This window comes from Atta colombica, unplaced genomic scaffold (genome assembly GCF_001594045.1).
Source record: "Atta colombica isolate Treedump-2 unplaced genomic scaffold, Acol1.0 scaffold189, whole genome shotgun sequence".
NCBI classification, from domain to species: Eukaryota; Metazoa; Arthropoda; class Insecta; order Hymenoptera; family Formicidae; genus Atta; species Atta colombica.
Window position 1 is genome coordinate 3,052,861 of NW_017259281.1, and position 22,059 is coordinate 3,074,919.

At 36.4% G+C, this 22,059-nt stretch overlaps 1 protein-coding gene across 1 annotated transcript in view; it reads left to right on the top strand.

Annotated features, from left to right (window-relative positions):
* Positions 1-472: 472 nt before the first annotated feature.
* Positions 473-22,059, top strand: part of LOC108686749 (homeobox protein MSX-2) — a 28,344-nt gene continuing 6,757 nt past the window's right edge. Inside the window, exon 1 of the mRNA XM_018192199.1 lies at positions 473-1,241. Within this exon, the coding sequence (XP_018047688.1) occupies positions 473-1,241 (769 nt within the window). The remainder of the gene's footprint in view (positions 1,242-22,059) is intronic.

Below are 22,059 nucleotides of genomic sequence, written 5' to 3' on the forward strand. Positions count from 1 at the left end.
AATCGAATCAATAAACGAAAGCAGTGGAATCCGTGTTGGACTGTTACATTCTTAAATTAGTTAAGAAAAAAGAGCAACGACGGAGACAGTGAATTTACAAAAAACGAAAATGAAAAATGAATGTCTGATAAAATCTCCGTCCGAGGAACAAAATAGTATCAGAACTCGTAGAAACAAAATGGCTGCCGCATAGAAATTTTACAAGGTGGTCCAAGCTAAATCGCTTGTGCAATAAATATAAACATTCATCATTTCGATCTTCATACAATCATAATCTAGTCCTTGGCAAATTCTCTACGAGTCAACCACTTCTATTCAACATTCCACTCCCTTGTTCGATCGTCCTACGCAGTCGCGATCGATGTCACTTCCCTATTTGCTGTAGACACATGACGACTCGATGAAGACACCCGTTGTTTGAAGCACACTGCCTCTGATCACAAGCGTCGAATACTCGCGAGAAGGAGAAATCATGTCGGAGCACGGTGACAGCGACGTGGACGCGACGGAGGAGATCAATGTGGATGATTCGGATTCCCGAAGTTGCAGTCCGCAAAATTACGTGAGCCACGATGGCCGCCACGTGTCCCAGGAGACCTCCGAGTGTTCCACTTCGCCACCTCCCAGTCAAATCGGCGTGAGGACGCTGGCGAACAATCCTCCCCGTAGCCATCCGTTCAGCATAAGTCGTCTGCTGGGCGAAAGCGGTGTTCAGAATCCTAAGAGCCCTTCCTCAGAAGAACCTGACAGCGACAAGGAGAGAAAGTGGTCTTGGGAGGAAGGCAACAATAATAACAACAACAATAATAATAATAACAACCAAGCATCCTCGGTTGGGGTTCTCGATGATGGCAGGCGGTCTTGGGGCCATGACGCTGAGGAGAAACTATCGGAGAAGGACGACGACGACAGCACACCCGACACTCGCGCAAACTCTTCCTCGTCCGTACATTGCACGTCGGCAGCGGAACTCCTCGCCCCCTTCCGAGTCTTCAGCACTCCCGGTTTCATCTACACCGGCGGCAGCGTCATAAGGGTACCGGCGCACCGGCCACCGGGCGCAAACGGCGCGCCAGTCAGCGCTTTGCCCGCACAGGCGCTGATACCACCCTGGAGTTTGCAGGCCCTTCAACACAGCCAACAACAAGCCGCGGCAGCCGGTTTGCACCGGGCAAGCCTCCTGGCGAACCTCGCTGCGCATCCTCTGCAGGCGCATCCACATCTCAAGGACAGACTGGCAGGTACGCGCCGTTAATACATCAACAATAGTAATTAGATGTAAGATGATCATTGCATAAGTTGAAAACGCGTTGATGATAAGATCTGAAAATCGGTAATCTTGAAAAGGCGTCGTTTGTAAATAAAATGTCTCACAGCTGAATGTTCGCATTTGAATTGAATTATTGAGTAAAACTGGTTTCAGTAAGCAAGAAACATTTTGGAACATTTTATTAACATTAATTGCTGTAACGTTGCAATAATGTTGCTGAAATATTCCAAAGTGTTTCTTGTTTATTGGGATAGCACATAGAAACAATATAAGTACTAAAACGTAAATAATAAGCAAATCAGCCATAATCACAGTCGAGAATGTAAGGCAATAATTCAAACAGTAGCAAATAAAAAACGTTGATTGCTTACTATACGCTATATTTTTCTGTGTATTACTAGTTTAATTTGATTTTTGCTTAAGTACATTAAATCTTTTTTCTAATTATGAAATTAATATGATGAGAAAATATCTTTATATAGTCGGAAGACAAATCTTTTGCTTCTTCTTACTTTAGGCAGGTAGCCTATTTATCGAAGCAGTAGGCTTAATTTGGTTTTTGCTTAAAAAAATCTCTTTCTAATGAAAAAAATTGAGAAAATGTCTTAATTAAGAGACATCTTTTGTTCCTTCTTAATTTAAACCGATAGTTAGTTTGGTTACCGAGGCATTAATGCTCTTTAATAATTCCTAAAAGAAGTACACATTGTTTCTGTTAATTACTCTCTCCTTTCTCAGGATTGTAGAATCAGTTAATGTTAGTGTTAATATAAAGTCAAGAATGAGAGATTTGTTTGTCAGATCAACGTACATTTTGTCTGAAAGTAGCAACTCTCAGAAATGGAGTGACTCTCGGTGAATGCACGTTGATCATTATCGACTTCTACGGTGCTCCGTTGTTACTGTTCCGTATTATCTCATTGCGTGAGTTGTATCTTGATTTTCATGCAAGATGGTATTGCCTTGAGTAAATAATGTTTTAAGTATTTTCGAGAGCAGCGGGGAAAACGGAAATTTAAGTATTTCATTCTGTCGGTTCTTGAAAGCGCCGTGTAATTACAAAGCCGCGGGCCTCAATGTGAATTGTACCGAGCTTCGTTAATTTATTGCGATGACAACGATGCTTTTTCAAGTGAAATACTAATGCCGTAATTTTGCTAATTTCTTTTATTAAAATCTCATTGTTATGTAAAGAATTTAAAAATAGAACAGAGTAGCTGTTTAAATAATTAATACGAATAAATCGATTTTTAATGACATCTAATAAAAGCAACATCTGTAGTTATTTAAGTATCATATTTCTATGAATAATTAATTCGCATAATTATACGTATTGTGGTATTCTAGCAAAAAAAAAGACATTAACTATTAAACATTGGCTGAATATCTTACTTATCTTTCTCGTCATCATGAATGCATTAGAGCTAGACTATCTCTGTAACGAGATAACGATTGCGTATGCGATACGTGTCCGATCGAATTATACGTGTCTCCGCGTACTTGGCTAAAACAATGCAGAAGGAACAGATGATTCATGCAATTAGCGAGATTGTCAGATATTATTAATTCCGCGTTATCCCCGACGGAGATTGGAGCGACGACCGGCCGCCGCTCGATAGAATCGAGTGACGAAATATAAAGCGACGAGAGAGCGACGAGAGGCGTTCCCGGTTGGTGTCGGCGATCACTAATGTCAATTCCTCTAATTGGGATGGGTATATCTTTAGACGACGACCGGGCTAGGCGTGGGTCTCTACTTGGTGTCATTACTGCGCTTCGCGACTACTAACCGTATATAGAGGTTATCAATTATGCATCAGCGGCGAATTATTCACTCGCGCCGTCGTCGCGATCAGACCGGTACGAAATCGTCGAAGACATCGAGTGACACTTTAATGGTGCGGACAAGTCGAAGTCGTCACGTTACATCACCTTCGCTCCATTCGTTCGATAACCCTTTTTGTTCACTTAGTTCTAAGCGCTTAGCGATTTCTAAACTCTATTTTTATCCGACAACAGTATAGTAGAGACAGAGAATTTTGAACCCAAAATTCTCATGGATATTTTAAAATGCAGCATGAAATATCAATCGTAAAGGATAGAAGCGAATTGAATTAATTTTTTATTTATATAAAAATTTATATAATTAAAAACAAATTTTTTAATTAAATTTTATTATATCTTCTTAATGTTTATAACTTTGGCTTGTGTTTTAATAACGAAATAATACGTATTGCACGACAAATAAAGAAGGGAAAATTATCTGAAATGCCCTGAAATTGAAGAGAAGAGCGGATCATTATTAGACTGATTTAGTAAATTGCACACACTGTAAAAATCATAATTACAATTTGCATAAGTTTTAACATAATTATTACATTATTATAAAATTTGTCTTTTTTTTGGGATCGTGAATTTATATGAAAGACAAAATTTGTACATGTATTCACGATCTCTACGCTTGTATCGTCAACTGACACACTGCAGGATCACATGCACATTATGGAACTATTAATTATTTCCGATGCAGAGGAAACGCGCAGAAGTAACCAACATGACAAAATAATTCATTTGAACAAAAAAAATTTTTAATTAATGATCGATTAAAACTATCTCAAAACTAATGGGTCAATTTTAAGATTCATAACGTGTTTTCATAAAATTTATAAAAACTTATGATTAGTATTCTAATTTTATGATAATTTTATTTATCGTAAGACATACGATTATTCATAAATATCTACGATTTCTTATAATTTTATGGCTATGCTAAGAAGTTATCTGTAAAAATATTGTATAAAGATAAGCGTTTAAAAATTCTTACAAGAATATGTTACGAGCCTTCTGCTTAGAATTTCGGCATTATATTGATTCGATCGCTCTGTCAATTTGCCTCAATCTATGTTGTACAGGTAAGTCGGTAGGATAAAAAGAGTCTCGCGAAAACAGGAAGAGATTTCGTTTCTTATACAATTTATAAATGTGATAGCTCCGAAAAGAAACTTTACTTTTCTGTTAGCCGGTGCCCTCTCATGCTTCATCCGTGTGCCCTCAAGATATCTCCAATTTACAATGCAATTCGAACGTATCTGTCTCTCTTAGAAGGCATATAATTTTAATTTGCTTTAATCGGAAGAAATACGGTACGGGATATGTGTTGCCGCGCAGGGGATCATTATGGCGCGATCATTGCACGTGGGAAAAAAGACGTAAAAGTATAAAAAAACGTTAAAATACAGGTACGTGCAAAATACATAATTAGCGTCTACGCCGGTGCATTCTCGAATGCCGACTTTTTCGTGCGGGTAATGAAACCCCGCTATTACTTGCGTGGCGTGAGTGAAATGTATTTATGCGTACGAGCAACATTACTCTCGTCCGATTATTTTGTTCGAAGTACGCTTAAATGCCCCAAAGAGAAGAGCGTCGACACGCTATGGCGCGGCGCAATGAAACAAAGTAATCCTTCAAACGATGATCGTTTCCATGTAACGACATTACGCACGAATGTCGATCATGATACAGAATATCGCCTACGGCGATATTCACAGAGTTTCTCAGATATCGGTTTGCCAGTTGCAGATTACGTAAAGACCAGTTGCAAAAGCACGTCGTGTCGAAAATTAATCACTTGTCGAAACGTATATTATCCCATTAATTCACGTCAAGATTTGTGGTCGAGAAACGTTTAGAAAGCCTGGAGGGCTCTCTTCTATAAAAACGCATTAATATATCATTATAGATGGATAATATATATGGATGCGATTTAATTTGTCTATCATAAAGTGAAAAAGAAAACGTCGCGAGCGATAGTAAGCGTTATAATAAACATAACATACAGTTTGCATAATTAAAACCCGCGCGACTGTTTTCGTCACGATCACTTAAACGAAAATGTAAATCGCGTTTGCTGCCATTTATTTAGCATATTACGCCGATCGGATTGGTATCGCGGAACATTAGTTGGATCGATCGTAGAGAGAGAAAGAGAGAGAGAGAGAGGGAGAGAGAAAATTAACTTTTAACTCACGTGAAATATATAAAAGCGCATAACGTTTTGCTCGACGAGCGAGCGGTAACCACCGGTTATTTGCTTTGTATCTCTTTACCTCGATTACGTCCCGCCACCTGTCACTTTGACATTGAAATAACACGCTCGATTAGGGTCGGAAAGGGACGACTGGAAACGTCACGTTTTGCGAAGACACCGCGCCACGTAAATCCGTAACAATTATAAACGGGAGACAAACGCTAATTGTCTTGATTCGCTTTGATATTGTTACGTCGACATCAGGGTTTTCGTATCGATCGAAATTACATGCTTTAACGATCGAGTCTCGAGCGCGACGGGCGAAACGGAGAGAAACTCCGCGACGCGGGTCCAAGAAAGGTTTCCCCGATCAATTAGGCGAAACTAGCGCTATAAAATTCGGACGTAACTATTATATGGAACCGGACTGCAATTTACGTTCAGAGAAACAATCTCGCCGATTTGACATAATGGTCTCGCCTCGATCGCAAGCCGAAACTCTTCGAGCCGTTCAGCGTCACTAGCGTAGCGCGGAGCGAACGAGAAAGTTGTGTCACCTTTTATGGCGCCTTGAATTTATCTCCTTTGACGTTAATTGATAACCGTAATAGTACATAAATCATGCATTTATAGTCCAACTTTTCTTTCTCGACTACGACAATAAGTTAATATCATATACATAATTAAAATTAATTGTTTGTGTATGCACACATAATTTCAATAATGTAATGCATTAAGATAATTCACATAAGAATGAGAACACTTACGTTTCTTTTTCATCCAGTTCCTGCTTTAATTAATTTTTATTATCTCAAAGAGACGTTATTATGTATCCTCTTAGGATTGTTTAATGATAAACAAAATGCAGCCTTGGCCAATTCTTATAAAGCACTTTCAATTTAATGTTTTTTTTAAGGCGATAATAAAAGTTAAAGAAAGATTAACAAAATATTAAAATTGTTGCAAAAATAACATGCACCATTTTTCAATAAATCTATTTTTAATTTATTTTTAATTTATTTTTTGTTAGATATAGAAGATTTACTTCAATTTGAACACGCGCTTGATTTATCAAGTCAAGATTGCAGTTTATATTTTCGCAATTGTTAATAATTATTTTTATGTATTAACTATAATTAAATTATTTTTATTCTAACATCTCTTTCTGCTTTATAAATTATCATACTTGTTTATTTAATAATTATTCATTGATAATGGCTCGAATCTTAATTTATCGACATGATAGATTTCTAGAAGAAATATTTTTGTTGAAGCACATGAAAAAAGGGAGTTGCATATGGCGCTACGCCAATGCGACTGACAGAATGCGCTCGTCGTTAAAAGTGGGTTCGAACGATTCTACGAATGCTCCGGAACTCGCGTCCACACTTTGCAACACTTCTCTTTGTGAATTGGCAGGAGAATGCATTTCGAAAATTGCAATAGGTCAAATAATCGTCGTAAAGCGTCATAAATCCGTAACACGTATTTCACTTCCTCAACTTTTATTTTCGGGAAACTGGTTCGAGATTAGCGCAAAACTTATCTCGGAATTGATACCTTGGTATTATATCGCCAATTAATTGGAATGACATATCGAGATTTCTCGAAGGATAGAATTATCTCAGAAGAGTTCGCTTTATTTTCGGTAAATTGACACTTTATTGACTAACAGTCAATTGAAACAGAAAGTCGAGAGTAGGTCGCGATCGGGAAATCTACATATTGAAAACGGGATTTCCAAGAGATCAAGCAAAATCACGCATTAAAATTCATATCCTCGTCACTTCGTTTCGCGCTGCAATATTAAGTTCACCTCGGGACGTCGAAAAGTACCTACGCAAGAATATATAATGAATGAGTAGCCGTTTTTTTCCTCGAAGTTTATAATATTTCGAGCTGAAAGGTATAATAGAGACGACGATTGGATCGCGTTAGAATGACAATTCCCTCGCGGCGTGGCTGGGACGCGAATGCAGCTCAATTGTTTGGCTCTCGGCACTTGGACCGGTTTCTAATTGAACTCTTCAATTGTAGTACCACGCAACGCAACGCAACGCGGGCCAGAACGAAAAGGGTCCGGATGATCCTCGGGGCGATGCGGCGATGAGTCGGCCAGTCTCAACCGGGCCTCCTCTTCCCGCAATAGTAATTTTCTACAATGTACGCTCCTCGCGCGGAGGCATTCAATAATAATTAGGCCTTCGCACTTTTACGTTCGCATATTACTTCTCTGATTTGCGCCCTTCTGGGAAACGGTTACGGCACAATGGCACGGGCGCGGCGCAGCACGAAACACACGAGCGATTCGTTAAACGATATTCCTGCGAGGTGGACGGTATTCCTTACGTAACATCGTAAGACGTGTTGCGTACATTTAAACATACCTGCGTACAAAAAGATGTTATACGAATATATATGGCGGTCGGGAAGAAACCTTCGAGAGAACGAACAAGGAGTCTAGCTTATACAATCGGCAAAAGGAAGATACGGAAACAGAACGGCGCAGTGTTGTCGATGCGCCATGGAGCGCCCCGGGCCAAAGATAAGCGAGTACCGGGAACAGAGAAAAAAGGCATCGCGTGACCGAAACCTAAAACCAGAATCCGCCGATGCCACTACGGCGCGGCGCCTTCTCGCCAATGAAATTGTCCAAATGTGTATATACGTTGTCCGTGCGCGCGAGAATGTATACGAATGATTAAGCGTGATATAGGTATGTATACAACCCGCAATTTGTAATATTTCAATGGCCCCAGGGCTATACCGGTCGAGAACTCGAGCGTCTTCCTCATTTTAAATGAAATATTAGAAATTACGGGGTAGGTCATTTAACCGCTCGTATACGTGCTCGTTTTTGTTCCCGATTCGCCGACAAATCCCGGTGGCCACGAACGGTAGCGGTAGATACGTTATTACAAATTACGGCGAGACGCCGTTGGCTACCGAATTGGCAAGATTTGGGTCGAACATACCGCGAAACCAACCACCAAAGAGTATATAGATCCCAAGGTCGGGGCTACCGATCGGCAAAGCGCAGAAGAAACGAATGAGCCGAATGGGGTTCCTTTTGCGCGGAATATATATACGACTTCGAAATTTCTTGCGTCAATATCCCATAAACGCGCCGCGAGGCGCAGGAAAAACGCTTCTTGGTATTCGTCGTAATGTTGTATTCGCAGAGCTCTGGTTACGCCGTGTTATTAGCGCTAGACGCGCATTTCATTTTTCAGATTGTTCATACCGGAAACATAAACGCGAGAGGCAGTTGACCCGGTACGGTACTCGGTTCGCGACACGCCGCTCCCACATAGCTTTGTACAAATTATGTTCGATGATGTAGATTATTAGTATATTATACGCGTAGATTATTAGTATACAAATGTAGTATGCCTTCAAAAATTGCAATTATTATTAAATCAACAATTTCAATAACGATCAATTTTATGTGCAAGTAATATTTTTGAGTAAGAGTTTGTTGCAAGTAAGATTTTGTTGAATTAAGTTACGAATAATTTTCATAGATAAATTTGTTTGGAAATTTAGTTGTTCTTAACTGAAGAAGTTTCTTTTTGATTGTTATAATCTAAAAGAGACATAATAAGAAAAAGTAAAGTTAATGGCGGAATTTAATTTAAGAGAGATGTATTCAAAGTGAAAGATAAATATTTGTTATATCTATGAAAATTGATGACCACATTATTTCAATTTGATTGCATTGAGCTTCCTGCAACTTATATATTGAAAAATATTGAAGTAATGAAAAAAATTTAAAACTTTGTCTTCGAAGTAAGGCGAGCACGTATTCGAAGAAACAATAACCGCAACAAATGACGCGTGTAAAAACGTAACTGCACTCGCATTCTGATGCATTCTGTACAGCGTAACTGCAAAATCGAAGCATCGGGTTTTCTACTGTAAATACGCCAAGTACTTTGCCATAATAACAACATAACAACGGCTGTAATATTTAATAAGGCAAAAAATACGACTGAATCATTTCAATTAAATATATCCTTTTTTTCAGTAATTATCCGATGAATTAAATCACATTGTACAAGTATATATAGATATTAACACGTAGATTCTATAAATATGCGAAGTATTTTGTTGGTAACGACGATTATAACATCATAAGATATACAAAAAATATAGCTGAATTATTTCGATTAAATATATCCTTTTTTTAGTTATTAATCCGATGTAATAAAACTTGAGGGAGGATTAAATCATACAATGAGTATGTATTTTGTTATATTGTAACATGATAATAGTCATAACTTCTAATGCGATGTACAAAAGATATAACTAAATTATTTTAATCATAAATGAATGAAATAATATTCCATTTTTTAGTAATTATTCGACTAATGTAATAGATCTTGATAGAATTAAATTATATATACCTGACACGTATAAGTATATAAATATTTTGTCATAATAATAACACAATGCGACGACCATAACTTCTAATGAGACGTACAGAAAATAATTAAGTTATTTCAATTATAATTATAATTATCCAATGGATGTAATAGGACATGATAGAATTAAATCATGTAGTACACGTGTATAGAGACGTTGACACATGGAGGAGAGCCGAGAGGAAGGGTGGCGAAGAAACACCGCACGGAAGCCACGCATGCGAGTACAAGCGCGGGCGGGTTTCCGTAGAAACGATAATTATTCAGGCTGGCATTACGTAGTAATTAATCTGGAGGCAGATTAGAGCCGAGCAACGAGCATGGTATGGCCCATGGTGGGCGTTGACTGATCGAGTTAGCGTTGAGTTAGGGATTTCGCTGGGTGAGCTTGGCAGCCCCCGTAAGGTCAGGCGTGCTCGTCCATCATCGCCCCTCCCCCCTCGTTTGCCCGCGCGTTCGTTGGTCGCAATGCCCAACCACCACCGATGGGTTACGTGCCGAATAAACGTTCGCAGGGAGGGGAGGAATTATATAATTAATGTGACTTCAGTTTAATTTTGCTCCAGACAATTAGCATGTAGACGTAAGCGAGCGTAGTCGGTCATTTGGAAACATCCTAGAGACCTTTGTTTAGGATACCACGAATTGGATTGTTCCTTACAAGGCATCGTCTCCGCATTAAGCGAACTAAATGATAGCATAATCTTGCCCTAATATCCTCTTGGTAATTTCAAAGATGTTTCTCTCTCTCTCTCTCTCTCTCTCTCTCTCTCTCTCTCTCTCTCTCTCTCTATCTATCTATCTATCTATCTATCTTTCTCTCTTTCTCTGTCTTTTTGATATCTTACTCGTTAAATATTGACTTGGCGTTAAATAAAATGTTCGATATTCAACTTGAATTTAAAATAATTGATCTGTTTTAAATGCATTTAATAGTCTTTACTCTCTTTCATAAATTTTTACTTTATTTCTAAATTTTATATTAATTTTCTATTCTCTTATATAATTTTATCTTCCTACATATTTTATTTTATCTTTTCTTAAACAAATATTATATTGCATACATTCTTCCAATATTCTGTTATTTCTCCATGTTTTATTTTCAGCATAATATTTTCTCCTTTATATTGTACAACAAATTTTGCAACAAAAAACTTTACATAGAAAACACATAAATTATTTAAATTAAATCATACTCTGTGTTTATTATATGCTATTATCATATTACTAATATTATTCTATTATTATTGTACTATAAATTTTTAAAAAATGTGTTAATACGCGTTACAAAGTCTAGCTGGCAAACTTCATTAAGGCTTGTAATAATTCATCAATCCCAACGACAAAAGAGCACGAAGGGTCAAATCGCGCGTGCAAAACGCGATATTTTCGCGGGGGTCAATTGATCGGCGTCCGGTCGCTTGGAACAAGCGGTTTGTATTCTCGCGTGCGAGATACGCGAGAGATCGGCCAAATCCGCCCCTATCTCCCGCGTCGATCGAACCTCCCTCGAGGCCGCGGAAAAACGCGGGCCGGCAAATCTTTTGACGTAAACACGTCGAAAAAACGCGGGGTCGCGCAGTGACGATATTTTAACGCGGAACTCGAGCCTACAGCGCCGCGCGGGAGAAAGGGAGAGCATTACGGTTTCCGGCATATCATTCGCGATTTTTTTCGAGTCCCCGGAGAAATCGACGGGATTTGCTGGCGGGTCTTCGGCGGCACGTCAGAGTGAATTTCGCTAGACCTTGATCGCATCATGTATTCGTCATAACGTATAGATGACTGGCGATGCGAGCAAACTTGCCGGACTTTGTCGTACCCCTTGTACTTTTCTCGAACAATCGAATTGCGGTAACGTGATGTAGCTGTAAATATTAATTTCGAGAGATTCAAGTTTAAAATAATTTATGGTAGACTTTTAACCCTCCGCCGATATCTGGTATTTTTAAAGGCATTATCAATATTTTGATTGTAAATTTTGATAGATAAATTTAAATCTATAAGAAATAAATAAAATACAGTCTAACTATTACAGTGGATTCTATGAATTCAAAATTTAAGGAGATGAACATTTACAAACATTGATTGAAATACAATTTGACTTCTATGATGGTAAAAACGTTGTTAAAGCTTTGACAAATATACCAATTTTTTCTGATTTTTATATATAATCCAGAATAATAAAAAATTTGTTTCTAGAAGACTTTTATTATTGATAGAAGAGTTAAAATTCATATTGTCATTGTATAAATAATATCTCCTAACTTGAGAATATCAAACACTGTACTTGGAAAGTTTAAGAACAAAAAGTCGCGTGACAGTTAAGAGTTAAGATTTAAGGTCGCTTGACTACAGCGTCTTTTTAAAACCTTATAACAACCTTATAACAACACTCTAAAATGTTTGCTAGTAGATTAAACGATCGTTCGCTATGGAAAAGCGAACGTGAGAGCCACTGACGGAACCCATCATAGGCTAAAGGTATTGAGTTTTATCGCGAACACGTGCGAGCTTGCTTAATTTTATGCGATTTTTTTATCGACGCCTCGTAATATCGATAATGTAAGGCACTGCTGCTTCACCTCTCGCCCCCATCTCTCGTACCCTCCACCGCCATCCAGGTCGAGGGTCTATATCAAGTTATGGAGTTTGAGAAATGATCGGTGCCTATACGACTCACATTTCCCTTTTCCGATCGACATAAGACGTGAGGAGCCCCGTCCACGCATTTTAAAGTTTTCAACGTTACATAATGATGTTAACAATCTGTTAACTAAATCTTAAAACAAAAGCAATTAAAGCAAATTTTATCAAAGATCGTGTGAGATGGTATGATATAAAGTGATTCATTTTGCAATTGCTATACGAATGTGTGCGGGCGCAATTATATCTAATTGAAATCTGTCGTTAAAAATATTTTTATTATTCTATCTACGGTTCTCACACGTGTCGAGTTGTTATCCCCTCACACAGAAAGAACGATTATACAATATATATTCGCGTAGACAGCAATCGCAAATGTGCGAGCGCAATTACGTCTAATTAAAATCTGTTATCAAAAAATATTTTCATTACTTCCACTTTTCTAATTCTCACATCGTCGAGTTGTTATTCTCGTTAAAAAGAATGATTTTGCTGAAGTATTTAAAAATTCAGCCAAATACACTGTAAAATAAAATGTTAATTTTAACTTAAAAACATTTAGTGGACTTTCTGAGACATGTAAAAATGTTAAAATTAACATTTTTGTGTTAATTTTAACATTTTTACATGTCTCAGAAAGTCCACTAAATGTTTTTAAGTTAAAATTAACATTTTATTTTTTACAGTGTATAGATTTGAAAATATCCGAATAACAAAGTCCAAAATCGGAATATAAGATATCTTTTAGAGTATTTTATACAAATCTCGCAAAAATGTCTTTAAAATGTTTTATAAGATGTTTTATGTCTCGAATTTGAACTTTTATGGTTAATTTTGTTTGATCATCTAAATAATTTAAATAAATAATTAGCCCAAAATTACTTGTCATTGTTATGTAAATAATTAATTATCTAATTAAGTGTTAATTTCTAAATAATTATCTAGAACATTTAAACTGGTTATTAGAATGTTAACTTTTTGCTGCGTCAACATTCTACATAATTATTTTGATCCAATAAAAATTTTCAAATCTGCAGTAGTTAAGTTTTAGATACTTCAGCAAAATTGTTCTTTCCGTGCGAACGAAAGAGGCGAGAAATGAAACGGAGAAGTCATCGGATTTACTCATTGAGAGTTTTCTCGTCGCTTCCTACGGTTAAATGAATATCGGCAGAAAACAAGATGTCTTTTACAATTTTTCCTCCCGCGAAATTCGTTTTTTAATCTTCCCCAAAGGGGAAGGACGTAAAATTTAAAGACTTGTAACACACTCCGTGTTTCTTATGCGGGGCGCTCTTGAGTAATTTTCTCGATTGGAACCGCATCGACTTTATATTCCTGGAAACGTTTAGTTTTTATTCTCTTCCCCCTTCTTCTCTTTCTTTTCTAGTTAAGCACTAACAAAGCACCAGCACTCCCATTACTTTAACAGCGCCGCAGTTATCCTTGCGCTTTGCAAGGCCTGTGTACCTTATATGAGCGCAACGCTTCGCTGCGATTCCTCGAAAGACTTTAATTACGAAAAGAGTATCCAATTTTGTCTTAGATATGAGTTGGAAATACTATATTCCACTTATCATTCCGTCCTTGTCCAGGAGAATCGCAAAGCGGTGCCACACGATTTCGAAATGACATTCTCTTTTTATGATTTCCGACGAATCGCAGTGATATAACCAAATGTATATTATTAATCTTTATTAATCGCAAGATTCTAAACCAAGAATGTCAAGAAATAAGAAGGGAAAACTGGCAAGTATAATTCGAGGTTGACAATAAGCCAAATATGAGAGGCATATCTGAGATATTAGGTGAGAGGTTGGCTAAAGAGAACATAATTTTATAGAATGGAATATTATGCTTTCTACGAATTCGTTTAGTGCCATTTAGTTGTCCGCTATGTTGATTCAATTACACCGTCGGCAGATAAGCATGTATATGCGTATAAATATACGTTCGCGCACGCACGTGATCGTGTATGTATATCGGCGCTTTCTAAATGCACGTGTAGATTTACGACGGGTTGCAGTAGGAGCCGAGTAATTCTTTAGAGTACACAGCCCCTCGTAAAGATTTAGTTACAGATAGCGTTGCACCTGAAATTGCACGTCCAGGGGCGAGTCTCCCGGTGTGCTGTTACCTTAGTAAGCGCGAAACTCGACGTGTTTCGCACCCTTATTTCATTTATAGATTTCGCCAGAGTTCAACTCTAACCGAAAACAAAGAGACTTCAAGTCATGAGACAACGTTTAAACATTTACGACAATAGCTGCGTTAAAAGCAGTAAAAGCAGTTTTGCAACTGTTGTAAAATTATTCAATATGATTGGTTTATACATTTAAAATTCAAATTGAAAAATTAAGTTGCAAGAATCAATTACATTATAAAGAATCTTACAACAAAGCCGCTTTTGTTGCTAGACGCAGCTATAACTGTTGCAAAAAGTTTTAACAGTCTAACAACTAATTTAATGTAAGCGACTTACGTAATTGTTTCAACGGGTCGAATAAAATTATTTTCAGATCTATATATCTATAATTTATATGAAATACTTCAATAAAACTATTCTGTAACAATATAACAATATAACTCAACATTTGAGAATCAGAGATAAAGTAATAAAAATATTTTTAACAGTACATTTTATCTCAACGAGGGGAGAAAAAACGTCAAGTAGAAAACAGAGGAAAAAATGTTGATACGCTGGTTAAAAGGACTGCATTTACCTGAACACCCAGACGATGACAGATAATGTTCAAGAAACTATTAACCTAAGATTAAAGAGGATAAACAGAGGATTATCCGAAAGGATTAAGAGGGTTTGCGTCGAGGTTTGGCGTGCGCCATCGCGATAAATGCCGTGCGACAGGAGGGCGAAATTCGCAAGAGAGCCGCGAGATCTTCTCCTTCAACGATCGGCCGACCGTTGTCGTGGAATTCGCCGCGCGCAGAAAACAATTTACTTTGAAGGCCGCAAACTCCATTACTGAGCAGAACGTGCTCCAAGTAATGACTTTCTCTAAGTTCGCCCGCTGTCGCATCAGCGACGGCAGCACAGAGATTGCGTCATCGGATGATACCCGACTCTTTCTCGGTCGAGGGAGGAACCATCATCGTTGCAGAATCACTGCAAAGGTTATGTTACAAGCTCAGTAGGTCACCGAGGACGAAATCGTCGGCAGTTCTCTAGAAAATGTTACATTGGAAAACTGCCAATCCTGATTAAAACTTGTTTTGACCTGATTGCCTTCTTCTCGCTCGACGAAGGTTGCCATTATTTTCAAAATTTTCAATCCATTATCGTTATTTTGGCAATCGAGTTATTTTCGATTATTTCTAAAAGCCTCTTTATCGCCTCAGCTTCGAATCCAGGGTATGCAGATGCACATAGAGACAACGGAAATGGTATTTCCGCGATCATAAACTGCCGTGCGAACGATGGAAATTATTGGTGAATAAATTGTTCACTTCCGACGTGTCTACCTTAAGATGACGCGAACCGGTATTCACTATTACTCATGTTGTTACATTCAACGATCGGTTAGTTGGTTTTGTAAAATGCCACTTCGTGCCAGAACTAAAATTATCCGAGTGATTTAAGCGACAAGTAGTTTAAGCGATAAATACTATTTTAGATTTGAATCATTCAACGAAAATATATGGTGACCGACAAATAGGACACTAATATCTCTTGATGTATCGGATAAGGCGGTAATTTTTGTGCGGGGACAAAAGATGGAAATTAGAGCGACAAATCGGACACAGGCATTCCTGTTGACAAGCAAAAACAGTTAGCCAAGAAAAAGTTGGGCACGAAACAGGAAACAATCGATAACTTTTGCTGGGAAGCTGTTATACCGTTTATTTACGCCGACCATTTTGCAGCATCGTATCGCCATCTTGTTTTTACGACCACCCTACGGGCAGTGTCTTGCCACAGTTTTCATGAAGCAGTGACAAGTAAATCTCGAAATATATATATAGATTTTGTAGCCTGTTACATTGAAAAAAACATTTTAATTGTTATTCAACTATATTTATGTTATCAATCCGCGTTGGAGTTTTTCAACTGATGTGTTGCAGCACACTGGTGTCGCAAAAGGTTTCTTCAAGCGTGATGAAAATTTTGGAGAAAGTAAAAAGAAATGAAAAAACTTAGAAATTATAAATAAAAAAGCGGATAAGGCGTAAAGTAAAATACTTTAAAAATTGTGAAAATTTCTTAAATTATATTGCACTTACTCTCAATCAAAACGTTATCGTCATTGTAATAAAAAGTTGTCTTTAAAACAACATCTTTAGAATTTTATTGTTTATTTGTGAATATTGGCGGTATTTGATAAAAGATTTATTTTAAGTGTTAAAACATATGCATCTAATCTTCATAAATTTTATAATTTATTGTATTACATCAATAAAATTTGATTACACGCGTTCTCTTGTGTTTGGCATTATATTATTCACTGATTAACATCTTCATAAATTTAACTTGTTATTTAGAATGTGTTGCGAATTAAAAAAGATCGAAAAATACTGATCTATGTCAATAAGTTTGCATTTTGATTCTTATTTTATGTGTTTGAGTAATTTTGCATTTTTAATTATTCAATTAAAGATCTATAGTTTCTTAATATAAGCTACTTTGATTTATAAACAATATTTTAATTAAAACATTTATATATTTTTTTTTTCAAATAATACATATAGTCTAAGATATAATACATTTATTACTTCTGTCATTTCTCATCTATCTTCTTCTCTGTAAAGTAAAACAGTCATCGTTCGATCATTTATATCATTTGATTCTTAAATCCCTTTAAAAATATAGAAATTTTCTCCAGAAATATCGTTTCAACAGCCAGTGATCCTTAGCATCAGGGATTGTCGACTGAGTTAAACGCTTTAACCGCAAAGATTCGCCGTAGTATCCTGACCGAAATTGCGCGGTAAAACGATCTTCGCGAACAATGTCGAAGTCGCTTTAACTGTCTGACAAATCGCGCCGACTGAACTGTCGTTAAACACGCTAACGACACCGACTATGGTAATCGGGCTACCGTACGACGATATCGCTGGACACGAAAGCGCGATCAAGCACGAACCAATTTCGCGCAGACAAATCGAACATTTGTAACAAAGACTAGACTTCTTCTTACGACTTGTTTGGTTACACAAATTATACTTCTCGAGAAATATATGTGTGTTGAATTAATCCTTTGCTAAGGTACGAGATAAGTTTCTGCTTCCGAATATCGTTGCGATGCGAGCCAGCAGTCTACACCCACGTTTACATGTCAGATTGGAAACAGGCGGTACCTTAAACGCAGTTAATTAACCGAAATCGAGAATGTTATCGTCAAATGCTGAGTTACGACTGGCAGGCGGGACCTAATTGGTTTTAAGAGACGATCGTCTTGTCTCTCTACTTGATATCAAAAGCTACTTACAAGCTCTGGTCACTTCGCCGTCCTCTCCTCAGTAAGAAACATCAATTAATTGTTTGTTATCGATCGTATAGCCACTTGATAATGATCGTATAGCGGCATCGTTAATCGTTATTTTAGAACCTCGATGTTTCTTTCTGCCGCAAGACTTGCCAAGAAAACTTTCAAGAAGTGATGAAACATAAGTGTAAGGATTCTCATTTAGTAACAAAAGAATCATTATGCAAAGAACGAGAATACTAATCTAAACAATCTTGCATAGTCGCATAAACTTATGCATAAAGAAAAATAATTAAACGCAATTTTTGTATGCATTCTTATGATAGAAAGGCTATTAGATAATTTTCTTTATGCACAGATATAAGTTATGCGGTTATGCAACTTTGTCTGGATAGATCCTTAGGGTTATAACAAAAAGCATAAGTATATATAATATAACTATAGTATAAGATTGTCTGGGTCAAAAATGAATATGTTATATAAATCCAGAATTGGTAAAGTTATTTTACAAATTACTTACAAGTCACTTACAAGTTATATTTTATTATAGAAATTGAATACAATAAATTCAGATATTTAATTTTTTATATTATATTAATTATATTAATTTTATTATATTATGTTAATTATTATTTTATTATTTGCTCTCCAATTTTGTATTACTTTTTATATTCAATTTCTATGAGATAAATATATATAAAGTAACTTATATATATATAAGTAACTTATAAAATATTTTCCCAATCCTGTTTAAATCAATATGGCAATTTTATAATATGGCAATTCAGATAGATTTTGCTATGCTTATTGTATGTTGTGTGTTACAGTCTTTAATAATATAATAAACATAATAATATAATAAACGATTAACATTCGTCATAGTAAAAATTATCAATGTAATATCTCAAGAATATTCTCAACTCTTGGTTCTGGATTTTTTCTCGTTGCCTAAATAGTGTATAATGAGGGATGATCTTATATTCTAATGTTGCTTCTGCTGAAGAGATAGGCACTTGTGTTTTTTTTACAGAAATACAATGATCGATAGGTATCTATTTACGCCACCAACGCCTCACGTGGAAACGTTTCCATCATCTAGTCCGCTTCATGAGAATTCTGTCGGAGCTTTGCGAATCCGGATTCTTGTATCGCGCGTGTGTCCGACCATTCCGCGAAAGAAGGTAATTACGAGTGGATTATGAGAAAGAAGGAGAACGAGAAAGAAAGAAACCATATTGGTACGCAGTGGCCGCTAAACTAGTATGCCGCGATAATAGAACGAAGTATAATAGCCGCTACGCGATTATTGTCCTAATAAGCACAAGCGATGACGCAAGAAAGCCTTTCGCGCGCAAAAAATAAGAGGCCAATGTAAAGCCGAAGCTCGCGTATTACGTGATTGGCCGCGAGGTAGAACCGAAATGGAGTCGGATGCGATACAGTGCAAAAATAGTCCTTTTTTCCTTTTATGATACTCGTTGCATAATTACATTGCCATTCGACCTGCCTGTCAACGTGCGCAAAGCAGTCGTGAGAAATCAATCGTGAGTATCCGTGCAGTCTCGTAATCATAAATCGTATATAAATTGCAATCATTACATATTGCGTGTTAATGCGTGCTCTATAATCGCATGGATTGTTGATTAAACCGTGAGATATTTGCATAAAACATGCACTTCTCGTAAATCACGAGAAATCGAGATTAATCGTCGCTACTAATGAATTTCTAATCGCTCAAATTTCTTCCCACATTTTATATTTTTCCACATTCCATAATCTGATTTCATTTAAGAACTATTAAAAGTCTTATTATTTATATATAGATACAGAGCTAATTACTTTAGGCTCGAGATATTGCGGTTTGCTTGATACACATTTTGACGTTTACAGATCGATAAGGAATCACAAATGAACGCATAATGAGATTATTATTTGGATCGCTTGCGATTACCGGGTGATGGGATGTATTTCTGGGCGAGGACTGGCGATAAAGGACGGGCGTAAAACGAGGAGGGGTGGGAAAAGGGGGTGCATAATGGGATAATGTTTGCTCGATGGCCCTTTTACCCTTTAACGATGATTCCTCCGGTTTCCAGCAAATTGTGCGGAAGAGGGGTCCGGTCGACGAAACGAAGAGAAATACTCATTGTCAGTTCATTTTGTACTTTGATAAAAATTTGACAGATTTTTTAGATATTCCTTCCATGCTACTTTCACATTAGAAACATGCGCTTCCATAGACTAGCATTCATTCATGTGTATTTGTATAAATATCACTTATTGTTAAATGCACGCGATCCTTCGATCCAGTTCAGACGAGACGTAATGAGAGGGTCTCTGAGCGTATTACTCGTGTTATTTAGCAGTAAATCAAAGTTGGAAACATAAATCGTTATATCGTACACTGGTTATCTTCCTCGCTTCGGGATTGCATCGAAATAAGTATGTTAGTTTTGATGGTATTGTAAAAATAAATGCAGCTTCGACAAAGATGAGATATGATTTTGTGATCTGCGAATAATTTGCCGTTCATGTCCGCGAGATTGCATTCCGTTCTTAAGACAGTATTCATAGTCTGTCTTAAGATACTAAGCTATCTGATTTATGATATCTTAAGGCTGTATTTAAGATGGTCTTAAATATAAGATTCGACTATGAATACCGGTCTTGATCCCCTAATTAATTCGACGAATAGAACGAGGACGGAATCTATGGGGAATGTAATTGTAGGAATTACATCGCCGAAGTATAAATTCACTTCAGTATTCTGATTTTCTCTGTGAAGATCGCGTTCCAATCCATTAGTAGAATCATCGCAGAAGTCGAAGGCGATTCGTTTTTGCGATATCTGGTACACTGGTTGCGTATCTAAGCGGCAGATCCTCCGCTTCTTTACTGGTTTCGTGAAATTGGTAATGTCGTGTACTTTCTCATTACGTATGCAAATACACGCACGCATGGGGCATTTAGTGTAATTTCTCTTTACTCGCGCACTATTACTACAAATGAGATAAGCGCTTAATGACTCCGACAGCTGCCTATCGGGCATAATAGAAGGGCGGAACGAACTGATATTAAGACGATGAGTGATCAATCATGATTCAATGAATATAAATTACTTATATCATCTGATCTGAAAAATTTCTTCCTCTCTACAGAGTCATCGATAATATCAATGTATAATAATTCAGACATATAAATGAGAAAAGATGATTTGATTATATTGGTCAACAATGATTTTGTTAAATAGTAATACATGATATGTATTTTCAATACATGATTCTGAAAAAGAGATTACAATTTATCTTATGGATTCCAATTTTTTTGTAATCGACATATCTCTTTTTAAAAACTTATATATTTTGATAACAACTCGTTGTATGAGATTTTTCTTAATTAAAATGATTTATTTTTTTGTTTGTAATCTTTTGTGATGAATATAGAACCGATAAAATACAGTTATTTTCTATGAATAATTTAATATGTCGAAGTAGAAGAGATAAGTAAAGCAATTTTGAAATGTGTATTACTCAAAAATTCTCTCTACTCTCCCCATTCGATAAACAGATTAGAAAATAGCGCAAAAATGCTATACTATAAGAAATGTTTTAGATTAATTTAAAAAAAGTGACATTTTATCGATGAATTATCGAAAAAAATCAACTAAAATAAAATTAACTAGAATAATAATAAATTAAATTAGAATAAAATTTTTAAATGCATATTATCAAAAAAATTCTGCTTTACTAAAAAAAAAGAAAACCTGCCTTATTAAGAAAAAGACTCTGCTCGTAAATTTAGTAAGTAGATTTAAAATTAACGCAAAAAATACTGTGAGAATTCCAATCAGATCAATAACATAAGAAAAATAAAATTTTGTCGATTGGTATTAAAAAAATTCCGTAATAGCTCATATTAAAAATAAAAATGAAAAAGAATAAAGGTCAATAAAATGGTAAGCACTTTGACGTGACAAAATATTAAAATAATGATAAGATAGGGCGAAGTTATTCCGTCAGTTTCAATCTTAAAGTAATATAAAATTTATGACAGCAAACAATATCAAACATTACAACTTTACAGTGACGCGCTTATACTATTATGATTGCTTCTTGAGAGCAATCACAAGCAGGAACTTTACGTGTTCAGTATATGCTGTTCAGAAACATAAATACTATTGCGAGAAATAGACGAAAAAGTCTATTCTTTACTCTACGTGTGTATATATATATATATATATATATATAT